This window comes from Phascolarctos cinereus, unplaced genomic scaffold (assembly GCF_003287225.1).
Source record: "Phascolarctos cinereus isolate Bilbo 61053 unplaced genomic scaffold, phaCin_HiC Scaffold_9;HRSCAF=440, whole genome shotgun sequence".
Lineage (NCBI taxonomy): Eukaryota > Metazoa > Chordata > Mammalia > Diprotodontia > Phascolarctidae > Phascolarctos > Phascolarctos cinereus.
This window is the reverse complement of record NW_027556402.1, coordinates 256,071,487-256,095,439: the sequence shown is the minus strand read 5'-3', so window position 1 is coordinate 256,095,439 and position 23,953 is coordinate 256,071,487. Positions and strand designations below refer to the sequence as shown.

The window sequence follows — 23,953 nt, the reverse complement described above, 5'->3', positions numbered from 1 at the left end:
GATAACCTTAAAATGCTAAAAAGTGGTATACAAATGAGGTAAATGTCCACAATGCCTTGCTGCCCTTGTTAGCTTAGTCACTTCTCTGCCTTCAAACAGGTGCTCTCAGCACATTCATTCACCTCAAGGGCAGTTCTCTACCTAGTCCTCCTCATGGCCTGTGTTTCTCCTTCACAGGAGTAAGATCATAGAGTTACACTTAGAAAGGACCTTAGTGCCCATCCAATCTAAGCCCCCCCATTTTGTAGATTTTAAAAATAAAATCATTTTATTAAGAGAGACTATTTCTTCCCAAGGTGATTTTGTCCCCCTTTTCTCCCCCTTTCAGCAACCAAATGGTTCACATGTGAATGCAGCAGTAATTTCTACTGACAGGGGTGCTTCTAGCCCTTCTGAGTTGGAGAGGCTGGGAGATACTGGGTACTGATTACAGGTGGTAATAGCTAACACTTATATAGCACTGACTACGTGTCAGGCGCTCTTTTCCATGATTAACTCATTTGATCCTTCAATAATCTGGGAAAACAAGTGATCACATTATCCATATTTTATATATTAGGAAACTGATGCAAAGAGAAGATAAGTGATTTCCCCAGGATCATACAGGCAGTAGGTATGTGAGGTCACATTTGAGCTCAGGTCTTCTTCACTTTGACTCAGCCCTTTGAACCATACCACTGCTGAGAGGAAGGACAGGAGGCTGGGCTATGACCATGCTGGTCAGAGGATCTGGACCTGCAGTAGCTGCTGCTCAGAGACTATTCATCCATCATCATGCATGTAAAACAGCTGCTCGGCAGACTGGACCTGATCCATGAAAGTTCAGAGCCCGTTCGGGGTTGTGGGCTGGGGCATCCTGGGCCATGAAAATCTGAGGAAGAATAGGTGTTGTCTGTGTCCAAACAAGAAGGCAGCTCAAAGAAAAGAGGGAATTTTCTCCTTGCTCCCTAGTCTCAGTGATGGAGGGGGGACCTTTTCTTGCTCAGTTGCCAAACATCATTGACATAGCCCCACCCCCACCTTGAGGTCAGGAAGGTCCTTGAGGACAGGATGATTTTGGTCTTGTATTTCTATGCCCAGTGCCTAGCACAGTTTCTGGTTCATAGTAGGCACTTAAGAACTAATGGCTCAATTGAATTCAATAGAATATACATGAGCTGTGTTTTCAACCCAATGACCCGGTACAGCTAGACCTGCCTGAATCTTTGATAGGAACGCTTTCCCATCATTGGCCTTTGATCTTCTGGTCACGTTTTCCCTAAATTCTTACCTGATTTCGGCTGGGTAGAGTTCTAATGTATAGAGGGGAAAACAGGAAACCTCACCTCCTAAACCTCCTTTTCCGAGCAGTCTGAGTGTCAACCTAAGAGCAGCCGTATTTGAGGACAAACAATGACGAATCAACAACGTAGTAGGAGTGGGCCCAGTACACAGAATAACACATGTGATTGTTGAACCACAGCAGATTAAGACCCATTTCCTTTACTGGTATCTTTGATTTTTACATGCTTTTCATTGCCAAATATCACCATTCTCCCTCCTTTGCTCTGAGGACCATTTCTTTTAACATAAAAACAAAGAGAAAGATAAAAGTCAGTTTAGCAAATGTATTGAAATTGCCAACCCCAGTGAATTGTACATGCAGTGTTCCACCCCCACAGGCCCTCACCTTTGCAGTAAGGGAGGAAGGTGGATCTTTTCCTCTCTTTTTCATGGTGAACTTTGACCCTCATAACTCCATAGCTTTCCTGGTTGCATTATCGTGGCAGTTACTCCTTCTGCCATCGTTGTACTCACTGTGTCCATGGTTTTCTTGCTCATCTTATTTCATTCTACATCAGCTCATGTAAATGTTCTCGTGTGCCTTTCATATTCATTGACTCTTGCAGCACAGTGATACTCTGTTACAATCCTGTACAATTCTATTGGCTTGGCCATCTTCCAGTAAAGCCTAGCCCACATTCAGACATCTGGGAAAGAACAGTTTCACTGCCTCTCATTTCATTTTCATCATCCCAGAGCCTTACACAATCACATCACCTACTCATTGAGAGCCTATATGCATTGTGCGGTATGTTCAACCTTAAGTTTCTCATCTTGAGGCGCAAACATGCCAATGATTATCACGCATCTAGAAAACTGCAAAGAATATGAAGGTGAAGCGGTTTCCCAAATAAGACATACTTATGTCTTGCTGGGAAACCTATGAGTGCAAATAGCACTTGGACCAAGTAAGCGTTGAATACAAATTTCTGCATGTGTAACATTATTATGTAATAGGAGTATCTGTCTGCAAGCCTGAGAGTAAAACCATTTATTATAGAGTGTAGAAGTTTCATTTTTCATTTCTGGCCAATGAAATGCTTCTTTTGCCTTAAAAAAGAAGTGTTCTCATTCTTGGACTAATTCAAATAATAATCCCAGCATCCCTAGCAACTCATATGTGCCATTTTGTCAAATTTCTGATCTTCTGTATCTCAGATTCTCCTATATTCAGAATGAAAGCATTCTCAGGACTTAAGCTGGAGAGTGAGGATGTGTGACTCCTGGTGAAATGTTTTGATACTCTATTTGTATCAGCTAGCTAAAATGAAGCTCGCTCACCACCCAAATATGACACAAAATGTGGTCTTGCATCATCCTGGTGTCCAGACAAGATCTTCGAGAGAAGAGCTTGGATTCGCAGTTGTAAGACCCTCCTGAATATAGAACATTACCCCCTATTTAAGATAAGGAGCAGAGGAAGGAGTTTGCTTAAATACTTATGGCGGAGGGCCTTGGGGAGAGGGGAATGAGGAGACTATTTGTCTCATGCCAATTTTCCTGACAGAGATATTGCCATGGTAGCATGCCATGCTGACTGTTAAAATGCCAAGCCCATACATAACCATCAAGCACATTCAGGCTACGACAATCTTGTGCTGTCGTGAGCCTGCACTCACATCTGACCGTCTCGTAATGTCATTGGCTCTGTTCCTGTGCGCAATGGAACATGGAGACATGAATGTAGAGCTGGAAGAGACCACAGAGACCATCTATCCCAATCCTTTCATTTTTCATAAATGGAAACTGAGGCACCTGGAGTTTCAGTTACTTCACTGATTTCACAGAGCTGGTGAGCAATAGAGGTGGGGTTTGAACCCAAGTCCTCTGACTCTACACCCTGTGATGTCTAGCTTTCTAGGTACCCAAATAGAAAGAGTAATAGCTCCAGTTTTTAAGGCACAATGGATAGAGGGCTGTGCCTTGAGTCAGGAAGACTCATCTTCTTGAGTTCAAATCTGGCCACAGACCCTGGGAAAGTCACTTAACCCCATTTGCATCAGTTTCTTCATCTACAAAATGATATGGAGAAGGACATGACAAACCAATGTAATATTTTTGTCAAGAAAAATCCCCCAAAGGGACATGACGACTTGCATACAACTGAAAACAGCTGGAGCAAAGCAACGAATTTCAGTGGTTTTGTCTTTTTTTTTTTTGTCTCTTTATTGGTGTACTTGTTAGCTCTGAGCAGGAGACTGCAAGCTCCTCAAGCACAGGGACAATTTACTTTTCCTCCTTGTATACTCAATGCCTAGTAGAAAGCATGGCACACTGTAGGCACTTAAAAATGCTTCTTGGTAGGGGAGTAAGGATCCCTATTTGAAAAAAGCTGCTAGGAGAGCTGAAAATACTTGAGCACAAATTGAGGTCAGACAAGCATATTACGACATATACCGCAATAAGCTCCAAAGAGATGCGTGGACTAAACATGAGAGGTCTTACCATTTTGCAAAAATTGAGAATGGAAGGAGACAATCTATCTAACGATGGCTAGGGGAGCAGTCCCAGCAGCAGCTTTCCCAGAGCCAGTCAATTCCTTCTCCCCTGCAATGACCTTCACCCTCCCCATGACTAAGTTCTAAAACCTGGGACCCATTCGTCTTGACCTGCAGGTGTTCACTGATCCCTGCCAGGCAGCGGCATCTTCATTGTTCCTGCCTGCTGTGATCCCTGCTCTGTGGAGTTGACCCTGGGGTCTCCACCCTATGACCACAAACCCCTGACCCCTTTCAGCTTTGGTTACTGATCAGCATTAGTCCTGCCAAACCCCTTTTCCTACTAATAAACGAACTCAAACAAAAGAGATGGGAATTCAAGATTCAAGCAGGGAGGCACTCACTGGACCCCCAAAGGGTAAATGGCAGTCTGGACATCAAAGGGTCCAAGCCGGAACCAAAGTGCTTAGATCGCCCCTCCAGTGGTTACGATAAAGCCCCTCACCGTGACAAACCCCACTTCTGACACCAGAAATGTCAACCAGGAGAAGAAGCCCACCTGTCAAAATGCAAAGAAGTCCAAGCTGAGTTGAAAGCAGAAAAATTTTATTAGGAGGAAAATCAGATGTCTAGTAATGCTGAGGCAACCACCTAGGAGAGGCAGGGGCAATTCATTCTTGCAAACCACAAAGGGGTTCAGGGAGGGATTAGAGTGAAGAATGTACAGTCTTTCCCAGGAATAGGTGGGACACAGAAGCAGGATGTTTTGTAAGAACAGTTGACTGCAAAGCTGATTTTGGCCAATTGGGGTGCACAGCTCAGCAAGGTCAGCCAGCAAACACCAGCAAATGCATCTGGGAGTGATCAAGACTTTGGCTCATTCCAGGCTCCTGACTGGCTCCTTTCAGCAAAGAGGCTTACTCTATGTCCGGTGCACCTGGTCATAAGATAACTCATACAGACATAATAATCTTGCGGCTACTGTCACAGTAGTGGAAGAGTTCTCAAAGGGCTATATGGCACTACATGGCCAAGGGGAAAAATCATATTTCTCCTCATTGTTTATTGCTCTCTTTTTAAAGTATGATGCTTAATAATTAAGACTTTATTTCGTGTATTGAATTGCAGGGAAGTTCTACCAGGCCACCTTTTTCCACCCTCTCAGCAGCCAGAGAGTGCACTCTCAATCCAGAAAAGGTAGATCTCACTTCAGACCAAGAAAGGATGGTGAAGCTGGGTCCAGACATTGGCGTCCTTCAGAAGTGTAGTTGAAGGCCCACAAGAGAGAATTAGACTGTGCTCTCAGCTTCTGGAATTGCAGGAATAAGCAAGGCTTGTCTCTTCTGTACCTCTTCACTGGCATTCCCTTTCAGAGACTGTGCCCTCTTCACCCTAATCAAGGAGAAACACAGAGACACTCTCAGACTCTACTCTCAGACATCAAAATCAAAGTTTGTTCAAGCTGGAACAAATGACTCTGGAATATAGGGGAAAAGATGTTTTCTTCTGTACAGAAATCTGGGCTGAGGGTGATGAGTCTCAAAATAAATCCAGCTAAGTCAATATTATCACTTTATCTAGCAGTTATTAAGTTCCTACGATGTGCAAGGCACTGTGAACACCAAGATAAAAATTGCCAGAGTCCCTGCCTTCAAGGTAAAAGCATTCTACCTCGGGGTGGCATTAGAGGGTGTGGGGAAAAGATGTACGCAGAGGTTGAATTCATATCTGTGCAAGCTCCTGTCCTTTTAAGGTACTGCCTTCTCATACGAAACAATTTGTTGCCAAATAAAATCTGCTTTCATGGTTAACTTGTCTGAGGGTGAACTATGAAGGAGAGGCCCAGAGTTCTGACACGGGAGTGTTTGTGTATATACTGGAATGATACTAACACTAGAATGTGTCTGTAATTTTTAGTTAAGGGAGGATCATTTCCAGATGGTGCCTAGTGCCTGAACCCAGAAAGAGAAGAGAAAGAGAGGGGGAGAGGAAAGATTTCAGAAATGAATGCTCTAAGGTTGAGGCTAGAAGTGATGGTTAGTAGAGCCAGCTTCGAAAAGAGGTACTTGTTGCTTTAGTATAAGCATACTGATTTTCTCATCGGTGTGGAGGGCAGACAAGCCATGCTTCCTCCATGAAGTTTTCTGTCACTTTTCAAGTGTTTGTCAGCTTTCCCACCTATCCTTTTCCATCAGCCTTTGCCTGGACCTCGTCTATTTTAACACAGTTATTTTCATGCTTGTGCTTTGTCCAGTGACATAATAATCTACAAACAAGACACGTTTGGTACCGTCTTTGTATTCCCACCATCTAAAACTTTACCTTGCACATTTGTTGGTCGATCATTTCAGTCACATCCAACTCTTTATGGCCCCATTTGGGGTGTTCTTTGCGAAGATGTTGGAGTGGTTTGTCATTACCTTCACCAGCTCATTTCACAAATGGGAAGTAGAGACAGAGTTAGGTGACTTGCCCTGAGTCACAGAGCTACTAAGTATTTAAGGCCAAGACTGAACTCGGGAAGATGAATCTTCTTAACTTTGGGCTCAGTGCTCTGTGACTTTGCCACTTCCTGGCTCTACCTGACACGTGGTAGATACTGGATACTATTTCTTAAAGTAAATTAAAACGAAGAAAATCTTAATGAGATAATTGAACTGAATCTATTTAAAAAAACTCACCCAGGTATCTCCAAGTATTTTAATTACCAGTAATTGTCACTTTAGCACAATACAATGTATTGAATTGTTTGTCTTATTTTAGCAATGCATAGGAGAAGGAGATTTGAGCATTGGATTATGGACCTTGGATTTTCATGACAACTCTGAAATGACCCAAAATATTCCCCCCCCCCCCACTGTTATATATTCTGAGGCCAGGGGAAAGAACAGCCTCAAAGACACCCCGGATCTCACTTAAAGTTACACTTTCACTCAGGAATTATATGAACACAATTATAAAACACTTTTCACACAAACAAAGTCAGATCTAAATAATTGGAAAAACATTAGTGGCTCATGGGTAGGCCAAGCTAATACAATAAAAATGACAATTCTACCTAAATTAGTTTACTTATTCAGTGCCATACCAATCAAACTACCAAAAACTAATTTTATGAAGCTAGAAAAATAATAACAAAATTCATCTGGAAGAACCAAAGGTCCAGAATATCAAGGGAATTAATAAATGCAAATGCTAGGGAAGGTGGCCTAGCCATACCAGATCTTAAATTGTATTATAGAGCAGCAATCATCAAAACCACTTGGTACTGGCTTAGAAATAGAGTGGTAGACCAGCAGAATAGGTTAGGGACATGATACACAGTAGTCAATGACTACAATAATCTGTTATTTGATAAACCCAAAGACTCCAGCTTCTGGAATAAGAACACACTATTTGACAAAAACTGCTGGGAAAACTGGAAAATAGTATGGCAGAAACTAGGCATAGACCAACAAAAATAAAGACAAAATGGGTACATGACTTAGATATAAAGGCTGATATCATAAGCACACTGGGAGAGTAAGGAATAGTTGGCCTGTCGGATTTATGGAGAACAGAAGAATTTATGACCAAACAAGAGATAAAGAACATTATGAAATACCAAATGGATATTTTTGATTACATTAAATTGAAAAGTTCTGCACAAACAAAGCCAATGTAACCAAGATTAGGAGGGAAACAGAAAATGGAAAGAATTTTTACAACCAGTGTCTCTGATAAAGGCCTCATTTCTAAAATATATAGAGAACTGAGTCAAATTTATGAGAGTACAAGTCATTCCCCAATTGATTGGTCAAAGGATACGAACAGGCAGTTTTCAGATGAAGAAATTAAAGCTATCTAGGGCCATATGAAAAAATGCTCTAAATCATTACTGATTGGAGAAATGCAAATTAAAACAACCGTGAAGTACCACCTCACATCTATAAGACTGGCTAATATGACAGAAAAGGAAAATGATAAATGCTGGAGAAGATGTGGGAAAATTAGAACATTAATGCATTGTTGGTGGAATTGTAAACTGATCCAGCCATTCTGGAGACAATTTGGAACTGTGCTCAAAGGGCTAAAAAATGTGCATACTCTTTGACTCAACAATACCACTTCTAGGTCTGTATTCCAAAGAGATCCCACAGATGGGAAAAGGACCCACGTGTATAAAAATGTTTGTAGTAGATCTTTTTGTGGTGGCAAAGAATTGGAAATTGAGGGGATGCCCATCCATGGGGGAATGGCTACACAAATTGCAGTATGTGATTGTAATGGAATATGATTGTGTTATAAGAAAAGATGAGTAGGCAGACTTCAGAAAAACCTGGAAAGACTTGTATGGACTCATGCTGAGGGAAGTGAGCAGAAGCAGGAGAATGTTATACATGATAACAGCCACATTGTGCAGAGGACTAACTTTGATAGACTTATCTCTTCTTAGCAATGGAAGGATCTAAGACAGCTCCAACAGGCTCATGATGAAAAATGCTGTCCACATCCAGAAAAAGAACTAAGGAGTCTGAATGCACATCAAAGCGTATTATTTGCTCTCTCTCTTTTTTCTTTTTTTTTTTTTTGTTTGTTTCCTCTTTCTCATTTCTTCCATTGCTTCTAATACTTTACAACTTAACTAAAGTGAGAATAGGTTTCATATGAATGTATATATAGAGCCTATATCAGATTTCATACCATCTTGGGGTAGAGGGAGGGGCAAGATGGGGAGAAAATTTGGAACTCAAAGTCTTATGGAAGTGAATATTGAAAACTAAAAATAAAATAATTTTTAAAAAAAGTTATACTTTCACTGATTAGAGTCAGGAACTGACCTCTTTTCTGTCTCTTGGATGGTCTCCAGCAGTGGGAGGCCACGAGTCTCAATCAGAAAGGAGACAGCAATGGCAGAAAGAATAGGCACTACTCCAAACAACAGAGGCTTCAGAATAGTGCTAGAGGTCTCAGTGATGTAGACACAGGGAGCCAGCACTGCACCAAAACGTGAAGTGAAAATCCCAACACTCGTTCCCTTCTGCCTGTAAGTGAATAAAATTGGAACAAAAGTTAGAATATAAGTGACCTGAGGGCAGGGACTTCTCTGCTTTCCCCCTGCCTTCCTCACATGTAGCTCAGTGCCTTTCCCATAACAGAGTGAAAGCTTAATGGATAGACCCCAGTAATTACCTAACTAAGTGAGCTTGTGCAGCACAGATGTGAGGGGGAGCAGGTAAGTCATCCTGGTGCCAAAAGCTGCTTGTTTGAAAGTTGGCATTAATCAATTCTGTGCCACTGGCAAACCTCAAAATAATACATTTTGTTCTATCAAGATCCAGAGGAACCCTGACACACCCTGCTGCCCCTTGTCCTGTATCCTACAGAGGAGTCTGACCTAATCTCTTGGATTAATTTTATCCCTCATAAGTTTTTTAATCTTATCATTCTCACAGAGCTCTTGGGCCTAAAGTGGGTTGTACTCTCCATAACATCTGCTGATACATGCACACATACATAGATAACTTAAGGCATGTACATATATAAGTCTATAAGTCTCCAAAAGATCTGATACAAACACAAGAGGTTATTTTCTTTGGTTTTTCTTTGACAATTTGCTCAACCACTACAGTGGAGACAAAAAATACTTTGAATCGAATGGAATATACATTTGCTCTTTTACTAATGGGAAGAGGAAGCAGATTAGAAGGTTCCCACAGGAGGAGCTCAATGGAGGCCATACTATCCTCATTACAACACCCTCCCACCAATGGGAGTCAAACATAAAGTGCTAAAGCAGACCCTTTAATGGAAGTCCCAAGGCCTGCAATTCTCGGTTCCCATTTGTCAGGGAATATTAGGTTTGTCGAACTTTTCATCCTTATCATCATCCTCTTACCCCAGGCCTATGAGCTTGGTTTCTAGGCTCAAAAAATCTCCACTAAAGTACTGTATAAATTAATAATCTTAAGTTCTGGCTTCTATCTCAATGTTGTACAAAAGGTTTTCCCCTGAAATTGAACTAAATTGTTATGGCATAATTTGATTTTCATAAGTTCCCAAGACGTTTTGGCCCCCCACACTAAAGAATCTCTTGTATTCCTGGGGAACCAACAGAGGCCTTGCCATATTTTCCTGAATATAGCAGAGAGAGGTTATTATGTTCTTGTAAGTAAAATATGTCACAAAATCATAACTGTTCAGTTTGAAGAGTCCTACACCATCTAGTCCAATATTCTTCTCTTTGCACAAATGAGCAAACTGTGTCACAGTGAATTGTCTGGCCCAATGTCACAAATGCAGTTAGCATCTAAGGCAGGCAGGATTTGAACCCACGTCCTCTCAGTCCAGAGCCAGTGTTTTCCCATGACATCTTGCTATCTATAGCCCTCTGACATATTAGGAAGATAACTTTGTTAGCCTGTGTGGTTCTCTTTTACCATTGTGATCAGGGAGGTATTAACTTCAGTGAGAGAGGTGAGACTGCAGAGAGAAGTGTTTGGTAGAATAATGGATTTGGCAGCAAGGGATTGAAAGGACAAGTGGCTACACTGGTGAGTCAGGTGTTAAGCTCTAGCAGAATTGGCTGCAGTGGATATCGAGATATGACAAACTTGTGAATGCTTGAATGACACTGCTAATAAAGACGTTTCGAGATCAGCCCTCGGACAGAGGGCTGGAAGGGTTTGCTCCTTGTTTTTCGTGCCTTACTTTTCCCTTTCTGTGTCTTCTTTCCTTCCTCTGAGCTTCCTCACCCCCAGTATATGTCCTCTCCCTCATCATCATATTTAAAACAGATTTTCTTCATTGTTCCTCAGAAACTGTATGTTTCTCCTTCCAAAACCTCCACTTTGTAGCTAAAGAAAATCACATCAGTGGCTGACCTAACAAATACGTGGACAAAAAACAGCCAGTGGCTAGCAAGTTAATAAGCCTCCAATGTAAAATGAACAGGCTTTCTGCTGTCTCTAATCTAGTGCACCTCAGACAAGCATCCTTCAGACATATTGGTAAGCCTTTTTCTTCTGTCAATCGACTGTATTGTTGGGTATGAGAACCACACAACAGAGAGATGTTTATGGAAGAATTTCATGTTATCATTATGTATCCATTCTTTGAATATTCACTTTTGATGCAAAGTCAGTGGAATGGAAGTTCCTTGAGAACAGAGTGGTTTAGTTTTTGCTTTTCTATTCTCAGTGCCAAGCACAGTGTCTGGCTCATAAAAGTCAATTAGTAAATAATGGTTAAATTGAATTCAATTGAGTGTACATGGACTGTGTTTTCAACTCAATGACCCAGTAAATCTGCACCTGCCTGAATCCTTGAAAGGAACATTTTACCATCATTGACCTTTGATGCCATGGTCCCATTTTCCTTATATTCTTACCTGATTTCAGTTGGGTAGAGTTCCAATGTGTAGAGGTAAATGCATAAAAACATAACTCCCAAGCCTCCTCTTCCAAGCACATTGAGTGTCAGTGTTAGGGCAGCCATATCTGAGGACAAACAAAGGGGAGATCAGCAGTTTATTTAAGCTCAGCAGGTGCTTCTGACTCTCTGGTCGTCATTTGGAACTTCATTTATTTATATTCAGGACAGTCAAGCTATGACAAGTTCTTGTAGCTCTTTTCAATTCACTTATTATTGACTCTTTATTTTATTTTATTTTATTTTATTTTATTTTATTTTATTTTATTTTATTTTATTTCCTGCTCAGTTTAGAAAGCAGAGTTTCACATGCTTCCCTCAGTGAAAACTGCACATTCAATTACCAAAGTGACTGCCTTCCTGTACACTCTTTAAAGAGTTGCAGCCAGCCCCTCTGCTTGTGAGCCGCACTAGAAGGCCAGAGGCAGCCCTTTCTTTGAACGTCCCCCTCCTCCTCCAGCTGCATACAGAGCAGACAGATGTATGGTAGGAGTGGGCACAGTACACAGAAAGACACATGTGATTATTGAATGATGGCCAAGTAGGATCCACGTGCTCTGCTGACATCTTTGGTTTTTATATGCTATTCATTGCCAGATAGAACCCTCCACCCTGTATCCAGCGAAGGATTTATTTCAACAAAAAACCAAAAAGAGTGAGATAAAATCACTTCAGTGAGAGCACCCAAATCGTTAACTTGGGCGGATTCCATACGCAGTGTTCCACACCCACAGGCCCTTGCCTTTGCAGTAAGGGAGGAAGGTGGATCTTTTTCTCTCTTTTTCATGGTGAACTTTGACCCTTACAATTCCATAGCCTTCCTGGTTCCATTATTATCGCAATTAATCCTTCTTACATCGTTGTACTCATTGTGTCCATGGTTTTCTTGCTCATCTTACTTCACTCTGCATCAGCTCATGTAAATGTTCTCATGTGTACTTCATATTCATTGTTTCTCTCAGCACAGTAATATTCTATTACAATCCTGCAGCACTATTGGCTTGGCCATCCTCCAATCAAGTCTGACCCACATCCAGACCTCTGGGAGAGAACAGTTTCATTGCCTCTCATTTCATCTTTGTGGCCCCAGACCCTAATACAATCACATCATCGAATCGTTTTAGATACTTTAAACATAGTGCAGGATATTCAATGAACAGTTTCTCACCTTGAGGCACAAATATGGGAATGATGATCACACATCCAGAGAAAAGTGCACAGAAGATGAAGGTGAAACGGTTTCCCACATAAGACATGCTAATGGATCCAAACAACCTTGCTGGGAAATCTATGAGTGCGAATAGCACTTGGACCAAGTAAATGCTGAACCCAAATTTCTGTAAGTCCATCACCATTGCAGTATAGGAGAATCCACAGGCAAACCTGGAAGTAGAACCATTTATTATGGAGTATGAAAGTTTTATTTTTCATTTCTGTTCAATGAAATGCTTCTTTTGCCTTAAAAAGGAAATATTCTCATTCTAGGACTAATTCAACAATAATCCTAGTGTCTCAAGCAACTCCTGAATCCTATTTTCTTAAATTTATGAACCCCAATTGTTCATAGCCTCCTAAGTTGGGGATGATAGCATTCTCAGGACCTAAGCTGCAGAGTGAATGTATAGGACTGTTGTCAAATTATTTTGATACTCTGAATGCAATCAGTTGATTAAAAATAAAGTTCACTCACCACCCAAACACGACACACGATGATATCTTGCATATTCCTGGGGTCTGGAAAAGGTCTCTGAGAGAAGAGCTTGCCTTCACAGTTGTAAGGTCTTCCTGAATGTAGGACATTACCCCCTGTTTAGGAGAGAAGACAGACGAAGGGGAAGTCAGCTTAAATAAATGGGTTCAAGGATCTTGAGGAGAGGGGAATGAAAGGACAATCTTTATACCTTCCCAACAGAGATTCTACCATGGTAGGGGAATCATGCTAACAGTCAGAATGCCAGGCCTTGCACATAACCACCAGGCACAGTTGAGCTTTACCTCTCACAGGCTGTCATCAGCCTATCCTGCCATCTGACCATCCCATAATGTCATTCGCCCTGCTTCTGTGTGCAATGGAACATTGGGACAGAAATCCAGATCTGGAAGAGACCACGGAGGCCATTTATCCCAATCTTCTTATTGTACATAGGTAAAAGCTGAGGTAACCAGATCTTAAATTACTTGACTAATGTCCCAGAGGTGGTGAGTGTCAGAGGTGAGATCTGAGCCCAAGTCCTTTGACTCTAGACTCTAGCTGCCTAGGTACCTAAACAGAGAGAGAGAGAGAGAGAGAAAGACAAACAGAAATCGATACCCTTCCATTTAATGACAATTTTTGTCTTTTGTGCAACTATCACAGACATCAGCCCTTCTGTTATATGGTGTCTCTTCAAAGAAAATCCACCTGGAACACTCTCCCAAGAATTTAGTCCCTTTCCCTCTTGGTATCGCAAAGCTTCTTCTGCATTCACCTTCTATGCCACCTCCTGGAGGAGAACTTTCCTAATAACTCCAGTTGTGGTCTAGTTGATAAAGTGTTATGCTTGGAGTTAGGAAGACCTGAGTTCAAATCCAGCCTCTGACACTTACTAGCTATGTGACCCTGAGCAAGTCATTTTACCTGTTTGCCTCAGTTTCTGCATCTGTAAAATTATATAAAGAAGGAAATAGCAAACCACTCAATTATCTTTGCCAAGAAAACCTCACAAGGGGTAACAAAGAATCAGACATGACTGAAAGCTGATTGACTGGCAACAGATTGGATATGGAGATTGGTGAGAGTTGGGAGCTGAGGATGACATCGAGGTTAGAAGTCTGGGGGACTATGAGGACTGTGGTGGTTCTCAGGCGTAATAGTAAAGTTCAGAAGAGAAAAGGATTTGGAGTATAAAATGAGTTTATTTTTAATATGTTAAGATGAAGATGTAGATATCAAGATGTCTAATGGGCAGTTGGAGATGGGAGACTGGAGGTCACAGAAAGGCTAAGGCTGAATAAATAAAACTGAGAATAATCAGCATCTAGCTGGTGAGTAAATCCATAGGAGCCAAGGAGATCAGCACCAAGTGAAAAGTATAGAGGGAGAAGAGAAGAGGGCCCAGGGCAGAGACCAGGAGAACATTGAAAGTAATCCCAGATGATCTGGATGAAGATCAAGCAAAGGAGGTTGAGAAGGAGTGGTCAGAGAGGTAGAAGGAGAAAGGGGAGAGAGGAGCATCTTGAAAACTTAGAAGGAAGAGAGTATCAGGAGAGGAGGTTGACTGACTGCAATCAAAGGCTGCAGAGGTGTCCAGAAGGATGAGGACTAAGAAAAGATGATTGGAATTTGCTGGTCAGAGATTGCTGGTTACTTTGGTTAGAGGACTTTTAGGAGAATGATGAGACTATAATTCAGGTTGTAAAGATTTAAGACAAGAGAGAGAGGAAGGGAAGTAGAAGCACTTACTGCAAGTGGCTTTCTCAAGGAGTATGGGAGCATGGATAGAACAAATGAGGATTTGGGGGGGACAGAGAGACTGAGGCATTTTTGTTAGGTCGCAGGGGAAGAACCAGCAGACGGGGACAGTTTGAAGATAGAGGAGAGAAGAGAGATGTCAGAGGGGGCAAAGTGCTGTCAAACACAGGCTGGGAGGATCACTGACGCATGTGGAGGGGTTCGGCTTGGCAAGAGGAAGGGCCACCTCTCCATGTGAGACAGGGCAAACTTAACCCCTCATAGGTACCGCTAAAGGCGTGAACAGGATGTAGCCAGGCTAGCTCTGGAAACTCAATTCATCAGGGAAGTGAGAGTTGGGGTGCTGATTCTACAGACTTAATAGGGCCTGCAAACGCTTGATACATTGGATTGAACTTCCAGGGAGGCGTTAGCCTCTCTAGACATACCACCACGTTCGCTTTCTCAGAAGATGAGCTTCATCCCCCAGCATGTTCTGCCTTGGCTGCTAAAAAATCCACAGCTAAGTTCAGAGCTCAGCTGGAAGAAGGAGCTCATCTCAGCTGCCTGAAACATTTTTTCGCTGCCCTTGCCAATTGGTTTCTATGCTAGTTTTATCCTTACCTTTCCTTCTGTGTAAGGTGTGTATTTTACCTTCACAGCCCATGTGCCATTACTTTTTTAAATAGATTGGGTGGAAATCCTAAAATGAGCAATGTTCTCTGAGGCTATATTCTTGGGAACATGGTTGTGGATGCAGTGAGGATTTCCCTCAGTCATACTTCTGGAGTGAGCTTTCTCCCCTGTTCCTTCTGGCCATTTATCCAGGCCACCTTCTGAAGGGTCTTCATAGCCATGTGGAGTTTGTTGTGGGTGATTTGCCAACGAGCTGATTCTGGGAGGGCCCTGATAGAGCAAGCAGAGAAGGGAAAAGCCATGAAAGATGGGACCCAAACACAGCAAGGCTCCCTTGTTCCTAATGTGATTATAGTTATGAGTGGGTCTATTCCAGAGCTCAGTGCAGTGTGGGGAGGTTACTGGGTTAACTTCCAGACCCCTTCCCTCCCCCACAGGATGTGTTCCCAAATGAAATAGGCTCCATAATCAGGAAGACAGTCCAGAGGGGGAATCCATTTCCTGGTTGCTCCTGAGGGCTCCTGATCCTGGTGTGAGCTTCCTTTGGGCATGGATAGATCTACTAATATTCCCACCTTGGCCTTCTTGGAATGCCTGGATGGCACTAACACTGATGTGTGCATATGATTTCATCAAAACTAGAAATAAACTTGGGGCCTATGAAGGGAACCTGACAGGTAGCTTGCACTCACCCAAGACATTCTAATTAGTCAATCAATTAATAAGCATTTGAAACAGCCTACTGTGTGCCAGTCCCTGTGCCAGCCACTGGAAAGAGGGACACAAATTACAAACAGTCCCTGCCCTGAAGGAGCTTGCATTCCATGAGGGGAAGTGACAGGTGCACATGGAAGTATATCACAGACTAGACCCAAAATACATATGACACCATTGGTGGGGGGGGGGGAGCCAGAAAGGGGTGACAGCAGCTGAAAGGCGCCACTTAGAGGGTGGTGCCTGCCCTGAGCTTGAAGGAAACTAGGGGGTCTAAGAGTCAGACTTCAAGGTTGTCTCGGGAATGTAGCAGCTCCAGAGCCTTGGGATCACTAGGGGCACTGGTCAGTGACTCCTTTTAGCCCTCTGGAGCTTGTGCCCAGCATGCCCAAAGATCACAGAGTCCACATGAACTTTGATTAACCATCCTCAGGTTCAGTTTCCTCAGCTACAAAATGGGGATAATAATGGCACCTACCTTCCAGGCTTGGTGTGAAAGCCCAGTGAGATAAGATATGGAAAAAGCTTTGGGAACCGTAAAGTTCTGTGTAAATATTAGCGATTACTGCTAAAGGCTATTGGGGAAAGTTAAGTTCAGTGGAGGGGGAGGGTGTGCTGGGCCCAGCCCAGGGCACAGGAAATAGCATTTCTGAACTCTCAGCTGTGGATGAAATCCAGTTAGTCCTGACAGAAGGCCCTGGTGCAGCTGCCATGGACCCAGGGATATGAACAGCCCTCTTGGTGACTGATGGCAGCATTCTACATTACACAGCAGAAACTTCTCTGCACAGGACAAAGTGAGTGTAGAGGAGAAGGACTTAGGAGGGCTTTGGAGCAGCTTTGCCAAGCAGCTTTCTAAATGCCACATTTTTCAAAACTGCAGAAACTTCTATTTGCCTGTCCCTCGATCTTTCCCTTCTGAGTCTTTGACAGTCCTTAAGCTAGGGCCTGGCCCATAGTTGGAGCTTAATAAATGCTACTTGACTAACTGACTGTTTGGAAAGTTTATTTGCTGTCCTGTCCACGTACAGGGCAAAAAGAAGGGCAATCACAAAGGAGGCTGAAGCGGAAAACTGCAGCCAGTGCCAGTCTCTGACCAGGTAGGCCCATCCAGACATGAGGATCTGTCCCAAAGAGGATGAGTATATATTATAAGTGTTCACATGGATTCGTCTCTCAGGAGGCGTCCACTCTAAAGCTTAAAGGAAAAACAAGATGAACAATTAGGCTTCATGAAATGCCGAGAAGGTGGGATGGCAGGATTGCCAAGAACTTGGGTTCAAACTGATCGTAACTCAAGGATTCAACAGTAAAGATTTCAAGAAATATTTGCTATGGAACCTGCTGTGTGCCAGACACTGTGCTGGGCAGTGGAGGCACAAAGACAAAGCAAGAACATATTCTGCCCTCAAGGAGCTTGCATTCAACCAGCTGCCTGGAACACATATATCAATTCTGCCATCAGCAGACTGCCACGTGCCAGAGGGTATCACTGGCCTCAAGGAGCTTGTATTGTCGTCAAATCTTCATCAGCAGCATAAGACTCTCTAGCATTTTTGTCATGCTTTAAAGTTTACAAAGCACTTTAAAGTGTTCACTTGCTTGATCCTCAGAATAACCCTGTGAGGTAGAAGCTATTCCTATCAACATTTTATGAATGAGAACATTGAGACTGAGAGAGATTCAGTGACTTGCCCAGGGTCACACAGCTAGTTAAGTGTCTGAGGCCAGATTCCCACTCAGATCATCCTGATTCCAGGACTAGCACACTATCCACTGCAGTGCCACCTAGCTGCCTCTCCTTTGAAAGATGCTATCTGTTATGTGGAAAGGATCTCTGGGAGGGAGGACACTGAGGATATCTATGATTAAAGTAAGAAATGAAAGGTATCGATACAAACTCATTTTAAAATACAGTCCCTATCTTGAGGAAATTACATTGTACTGAGGTGATAAGAAGATGAGGGACAGGGGGATGTAAGGTGGAAGGGAGACAGTTAAGGGGGAGAGACTGAGGAGAGTTGCAAAGGGGAAGAAGAGAGAAAGAAGAAGTGGAAGGAGAAGATGAGGAAGAGTGCAAGGTAGAGAGGAAGAGGAAAAGGGGTGAGAGAGAGAGCCTGAAATTCAGGGAGAGAGAGGAGGAGGGACACAGGGCATCAGAAAGGAAAAGGAGAGGAAGAGGGAGAAGGAGGGGAACAAGGCTGTGATTTCCTCGGTAAAGGAAATATGAAGAAGGGAAGATTCCCTGTATCAATGCACATTGGTAACTTCTCTGCATCCCATTGTTTTAGATTGTTTGCTAGACCACCAGAGGTTTCTGACATGCTCAGGGTTACAATGCTATCAAGTGTCACAGGCAGAATACCCTACCCTCAAGGCCAGTTCTCTATTCCCTATCAAGAAATCAGTGAATTTTTCAAAGGATGTTTACTCTTATGACACCTCTATTACATTTATAATGTGATTTTCCTAAGCTTGCCTGCTCGCTGATTGGCCAGGCTCAGAACATCTCGTCTTTCTGTGTTCCTCCCCAGAGTGTAACCACAAGGATGTCACTGCCTCCATGGTACTTACTCAGGCAGTTTCTGGTGGTGAAGACACCCACTACTGCAGCGCCAGTAAAGAATTTGAATATGACATGGCCAGTGAAGGTGGGCACAAAGGCTTCACAGGTACCGGAAATCATGGCCATCAGAGAGGACCACAGTAGCATCGTCCTCCTCCCAAACCTAAGGACAAAATAACCAAATGGTATCACGGACAAAGTGTTGGTGCTGGCCTGGCCCTTATGTCATTCTCTCCTCTCTGGCAACAGTATGAAACGGGGGCCCTGACTTACCCCATTTGAAAATAGCAATTCCTCTCGCTCTCTGGCATGGACAATCTAAGTACTGAGGCTGTCTCCTCACTCTCTCTGATCAGCATCCATCATTAGCCAATTGCATCATATGAGAGGTGCTCTGGATGAACAGCTGGTAGATTCCATTGTCCCCATGCTATTGAGCACACTCCTTACCCCGGCCCCCCCCCAAGTATTGGCCCATTGCCAATGTCTTAAAAGCTGCATTCCAAGATCTGGCCTCTTTGGCCAAGCACTGTCCCCTGCCGCAATGCAAATACTTTAGGACATCTTAACATAGAAAGCCCTTGTTAGCCCTTATTTGGCCCCTTAGTGCTTACTCTGTGACTTCTATGTCAATTGAAGTCAAGCAAACTGAGGTTAAGGGTAAAGATTCAGCCATATTAACATCTTGTCATGACTCTTGACTTTCCCTCTCACAAAGGGGTTCAATCAATCCCTTTAGGGTTCCCTGAATTTATCACTTTTATTTGTAAACTCAATTTCCTGCAGCCAAAATGAATAATTAGCAATATAAACCCAAATATATATTTTGACCTAGTAGTAAGGAGAAAACTCACAACACCAACAGAGGAAGTCTTTCCAAAGTGAGGGAGCTGGAGTTTTTCTGTGTGCTCACTCTCTTTATGAGAGAGAGAGAGAGAGAGAGAGAGAGAGAGAGAGAGGAGGAGAGAGAGAGAGAGAGAGAGAGAGAGAGAGAGAGAGAGAGAGAGAGAGAGAGACAGAGAGAGAGGAGCGAGAGAGGAGAGAGGGAGAGAGAGAGAGAAGAGAGAGAGAGAGGAGAGGAGAGAGAGGGAGAGAGGGAGAGAGGGAGAGACAGAGAGAGAGCGAGAGAGGGAGAGAGAGAGAGAGAGAGAGAGAGAGAGAGAGAGAGAGAGACAGAGAGAGACAGAGAGAGAGAGAGACAGAGAGAGAGCGAGAGAGGGAGAGAGAGAGAGAGGGAAAGAGAGAGAGAGAGAGAGGAGAGAGGGAGAGAGAGAGAGAGAGAGAGAGAGAGAGAGAGAGAGAGAGAGAGAGAGAGGGAGAGAGATGCTCATAGGTTGCTTCACAAACCTTATTTTTGTTCTGCGTGTTTCAAGTTCAGCCCTGGTTTTTCCTTCCAAACCCTGGTCCACAGGACCAAAAGCAGGAAGAAATGATCACGTGATTGCCATTGCGTTTGGGGCACAAGTGTTATAACTCGGACAAGATGAATGTCTACATAGCGCATGGTGTGGTACAAGAAATCTTCCTGTCTGAGATTCTGGCTGGCCTGTGGCCCATGTAGAGGTGCTGACAGTCTGGAAAGTGACCGGTGTGTCCTGTCAACAGCATTGTTTCACTTGTGCTGGGACCCATTGACCACACCCATTTCGGGGAGAAAACAGAGTCCGAGTGAGCTCCAGAAATCCCTGAAAGGGTCCCTGGGATACTAAGGTATACAGTGAGGTTGCTTGGAGCAGGAACAGAAAGAATTTCAGTCTCTTTGGAGCCATTCCTTTTTTAGAAGTTCACACAGATTTGATCCCATAGTGTTTCAAGTACCTTTGTTTATGCAGTGAAGACCTACCTCCACCTGAGTCCTTCACATACCTGTCGGAGAGTATCCCAAAGACAACGCTTCCTGCCAGGTGTCCTCCTGCAAATATTGCAACACAGATGTATATCAGTAACTTCTGTTCACATACCAGGTCCCACTGGAAGAGAGAGGCGGGCAGAAAGTGGGAGAGAGAAAAGAGGAGAAAGAGTGACAACGTGATCCTAAGTGGGAAGGCCAAAAGTCTGGAATATCTAAATATTTATTACATTTAGACCAAATTTAATCCGTCGCCTAATCAATTATATTTTTCTTTAACTTTATCAATTACAATCATAATGTTGCAACATACATCTTTAAACTGATGCCTCTTTCTGCTTTGTTTTTCATTATTTTGTCATGGGATATTGCTAACAATGAAATCACGGGTCAGAAATTATGATTATTATTGCACCCTCTTTTGTTCACACCAAATCATTCCCCAGAAAGATTTTTAATATTTGCAATTCTAACACCCAAGAATGAGCGGACCTGTTTTTGACAATTCAGTGAACATGGAGTTCTTTTCATTAGTTTTCTAATATTATAGATTGTAGAGGCAGCTAAGTGGCATAGTGGATAGAGCTCTAGTCTTGGAGTCAGGAGGACCTGAGTTCAAATCTGGCCTCAAACACATAATACTCACTAGCTGAGTGACCCTGGGCAAGTCACTTAATCCCAATTGCCGCAAAAATAAATATTATGGATTGTGGTGGCATCTCTGATTCTTAGCACTGTTGAGGAGTTTTTTGAGTCAATATTACCCACTAGTGTCTCATCTTTGGAAAATTGTTCTTTCATATCTTTTAGTCCTTTATTCACTGGGGACTGGGGGATTATTAAGTAATCCTTTGTCCCAGGGCACACTAAACTCAGGGCTAGAGTGGAAGCACCAATTGAAAGAAGTCAATAGAAACAGTCAAGTTGCTCTTTTTGCTCATCTTGTCACTCTTCATTTTACTCATGGAAATGTCCACATGTTTGAGTTCATAGAGCCATGAGGGTGAGGGATTTAACCTTACTTGTCGAATCAACAGTTGCTTTCTCCTTAAGGTCAGAAGCATAACATTTTTATGTCTAGCTCAGAAGACCCATTAAATTTCTGTGTGTGCAAATGACTAAAAAGAAAAATGATGTGTGTTACCATCTGACTAGTGGGTAGAGGGCAAGTCTTGGCATCAGGAAGGCCCAGGTTCACACTTTGCCTCTGACACATTCTAGTTCTGTGAACTTGGGCAAGTCACTCAACATCTCATGCCTCTCAGGCAACTCTAAGACCATAGTGGGGAGACTGATCTGTGTAAGTAAAGGAATTCTCTTCATTGGGAATTTTCTATGCTGAGAAAATCCCAGATTTGAACAGACAAGACAGGATGGACTATGTTCCCCTCTCTGACTCTTTGTAGCTGTATAATACTGGATAAGCCACTTGACCTCTCTGATCCTCAGGCTCCTCATCTATCAAATGGCTATAATATCACCATCATTTACCTCATAGACTTGTTGGGAGGCTCAAATGAGCTCATGTCTGCAGGACACTACAGACATGTCAGCTTTGTCAACAATTTTCCTGCTGCTGATCATGCAAATCCTCAAAGGTTTTTATGTAACATGTTCGACACACCACTCTCATCAGACGTAACATTCAGAAGACCTCATCACTAGCCTGCAAAAACTGCCACTCTCCCAGAAACCTTCAGGATGGAAAATGATGGAAAAGAGAGTCCCTCACCCTAGTGAATGACTGGAAACCAAAAGCAACTTACCCCAAGACTTTGGAATTCTTTATTCTGATGTTCCTGGGGAGGGGGTCACTTTGGGAAATGAGATTTGGGATTTTGTTGCTATTTGCAGGGTCAGTAGGGAAAAAAGAAACCAAAGAATTTAACCAAAGAGCTGCTCACTCAAACTGGGCTCTGTACTGACCTCGGCAACAATGGAGGAGGAGGAGACACTCTTGTCGTAGACCCATCCATCCAAGCAATGCTCAGTGTCCAGTCTTGCCTGCTCTGTGGCATTTGGATTCAGGAGCTGCCACTGAGGTTCAGTAAACCTGAGGCATGTCTCTGGCTTCCCTCTTTTGTCCATGGGAATGGACACTTTCAGCAGGTCCCTGTCCCTCCCATCTCCCCGGAAAGCAGACACAGCACTTGTCTGGTTCTGGAGGCGGCAGTGGTGCTCTGGTATCACCCTAATGAAGATCTGTAGTACATTAATACAGGCATACACCATCCCAGGAAGGAACAACAGTACCATCTGTAGGACCTGGAAGTGTCCCATTCCTCCAATGGTTTCAAGTAACTCGGAAAACCCCATCCTGCCTCTTCCCAGCCTCCAGCAGCAGTGGCTTCCCTGCCCTCAGTGCTTAGCTTTGGCATCTTGGACTGACTGCCTCCTAGCCCCAGTCAGATTTTAGTCAGCAGCCCTTGGGCATTTGGCATGAGGTTACTGCCTCTGGGGAAACTAGAACATTGGTACATTGTGTGTGGTACACACAGTCCTTGACTGAAGTTTTAAAGTATTTAAAAATTTTTATTGCTATTTTTTCTTTTTACTTACTTTCAAATATATCCTATCTCCCTCACCATCTCAAACAGACATCCCTCATAACAAAGAAGAAAAAGAAAGGATAGGGGAGGGAGAGTAGTTGAGCAAATCCAACCCCCACATCAGCTAAGTCTGACAGTATGTACAACCTCCTGCACCCATAGGCCCTCACTTCTACACAGTATTTAGAGGTTTTTGGAGTGTGGAGGGAGCTGTGCATATCTATATCTATCTATATGTAACACACATATGTGCGTCTATGTATGTGTATATATACATATGTGTATTTGTGCATATATACATACACACACACACACCTCCATGGCTAAGAACACATATTGACAAAATTCCTTTGGACTTAGCAGCAATACCCATTAATCTGTCACTCAAGCTCGTTCTAGCTATGCATTCCAAGTCCCAAGTTGCCTATGAGGGAAGGCACCTGATCTAATAAGCCTGTATTACCAATATATTATCACATGAGGTCATGTACTTAAAGCATTTTGCAGATATTAAAAGCACTATGTAAGGGCTTTTGGTACCAAGGTTGTGGAGTGAGGAAGGAACTTCCTGGAACCCTGTCAAATTCCCTTGCAAACAACCTGGAAAAATGCCCTGGAATTACATTGGGAGTGGGGAAGTAATTTGCCAGCACAACAGGACAGGTCTGTCTCACTGGAGTGGCAGAGGAGTTGGCCACATCCCAAAGTGCCAACAGGGAGGCTTTGTGCCTGGAGGAAATCCCCAAGTAAGGGCCCACTCTCCTGCCTGCAAGCAGTCTCAGATTAGCAACACATCAAGGCCCCATCCCCAGGACAGGAAAACTGAGAGGCCCTGTTGCGGTCTGAGAGATTGAGACCCCTCAAAGACTGGAGTGCAGGCCGGGTCATCTGGAATGAATTCACAGACTCAAGCATTCTTCAAGTCAAAGGGGCAAAGATTTGTTGTTACGCTTTTCAGTGGGCAAGGATTCTTAAGGAACCTGTGAGAGACTGAGGATGGAGCTAGGATTTATATGGAAAAGGGCATGAGAAAGGAAT

General features: G+C 43.2%; 1 protein-coding gene across 1 annotated transcript; it reads right to left on the bottom strand.

The window, feature by feature from the left end:
* Window positions 1-4,819: 4,819 nt before the first annotated feature.
* Window positions 4,820-22,682, bottom strand: LOC110195277 (solute carrier family 22 member 20-like). The gene is made up of 10 exons (XM_078148423.1): window positions 22,293-22,682; window positions 20,384-20,487; window positions 18,526-18,680; window positions 16,981-17,149; window positions 15,384-15,507; window positions 12,862-12,977; window positions 12,340-12,554; window positions 11,131-11,239; window positions 8,582-8,785; window positions 4,820-5,153 (listed from the first exon to the last, which is right to left on the bottom strand). Exons 1-10 carry the CDS (start codon window positions 22,680-22,682, stop codon window positions 5,051-5,053), a joined length of 1,689 nt encoding a protein of 562 aa, XP_078004549.1. The 3' UTR covers window positions 4,820-5,050.
* Window positions 22,683-23,953: the final 1,271 nt, after the last annotated feature.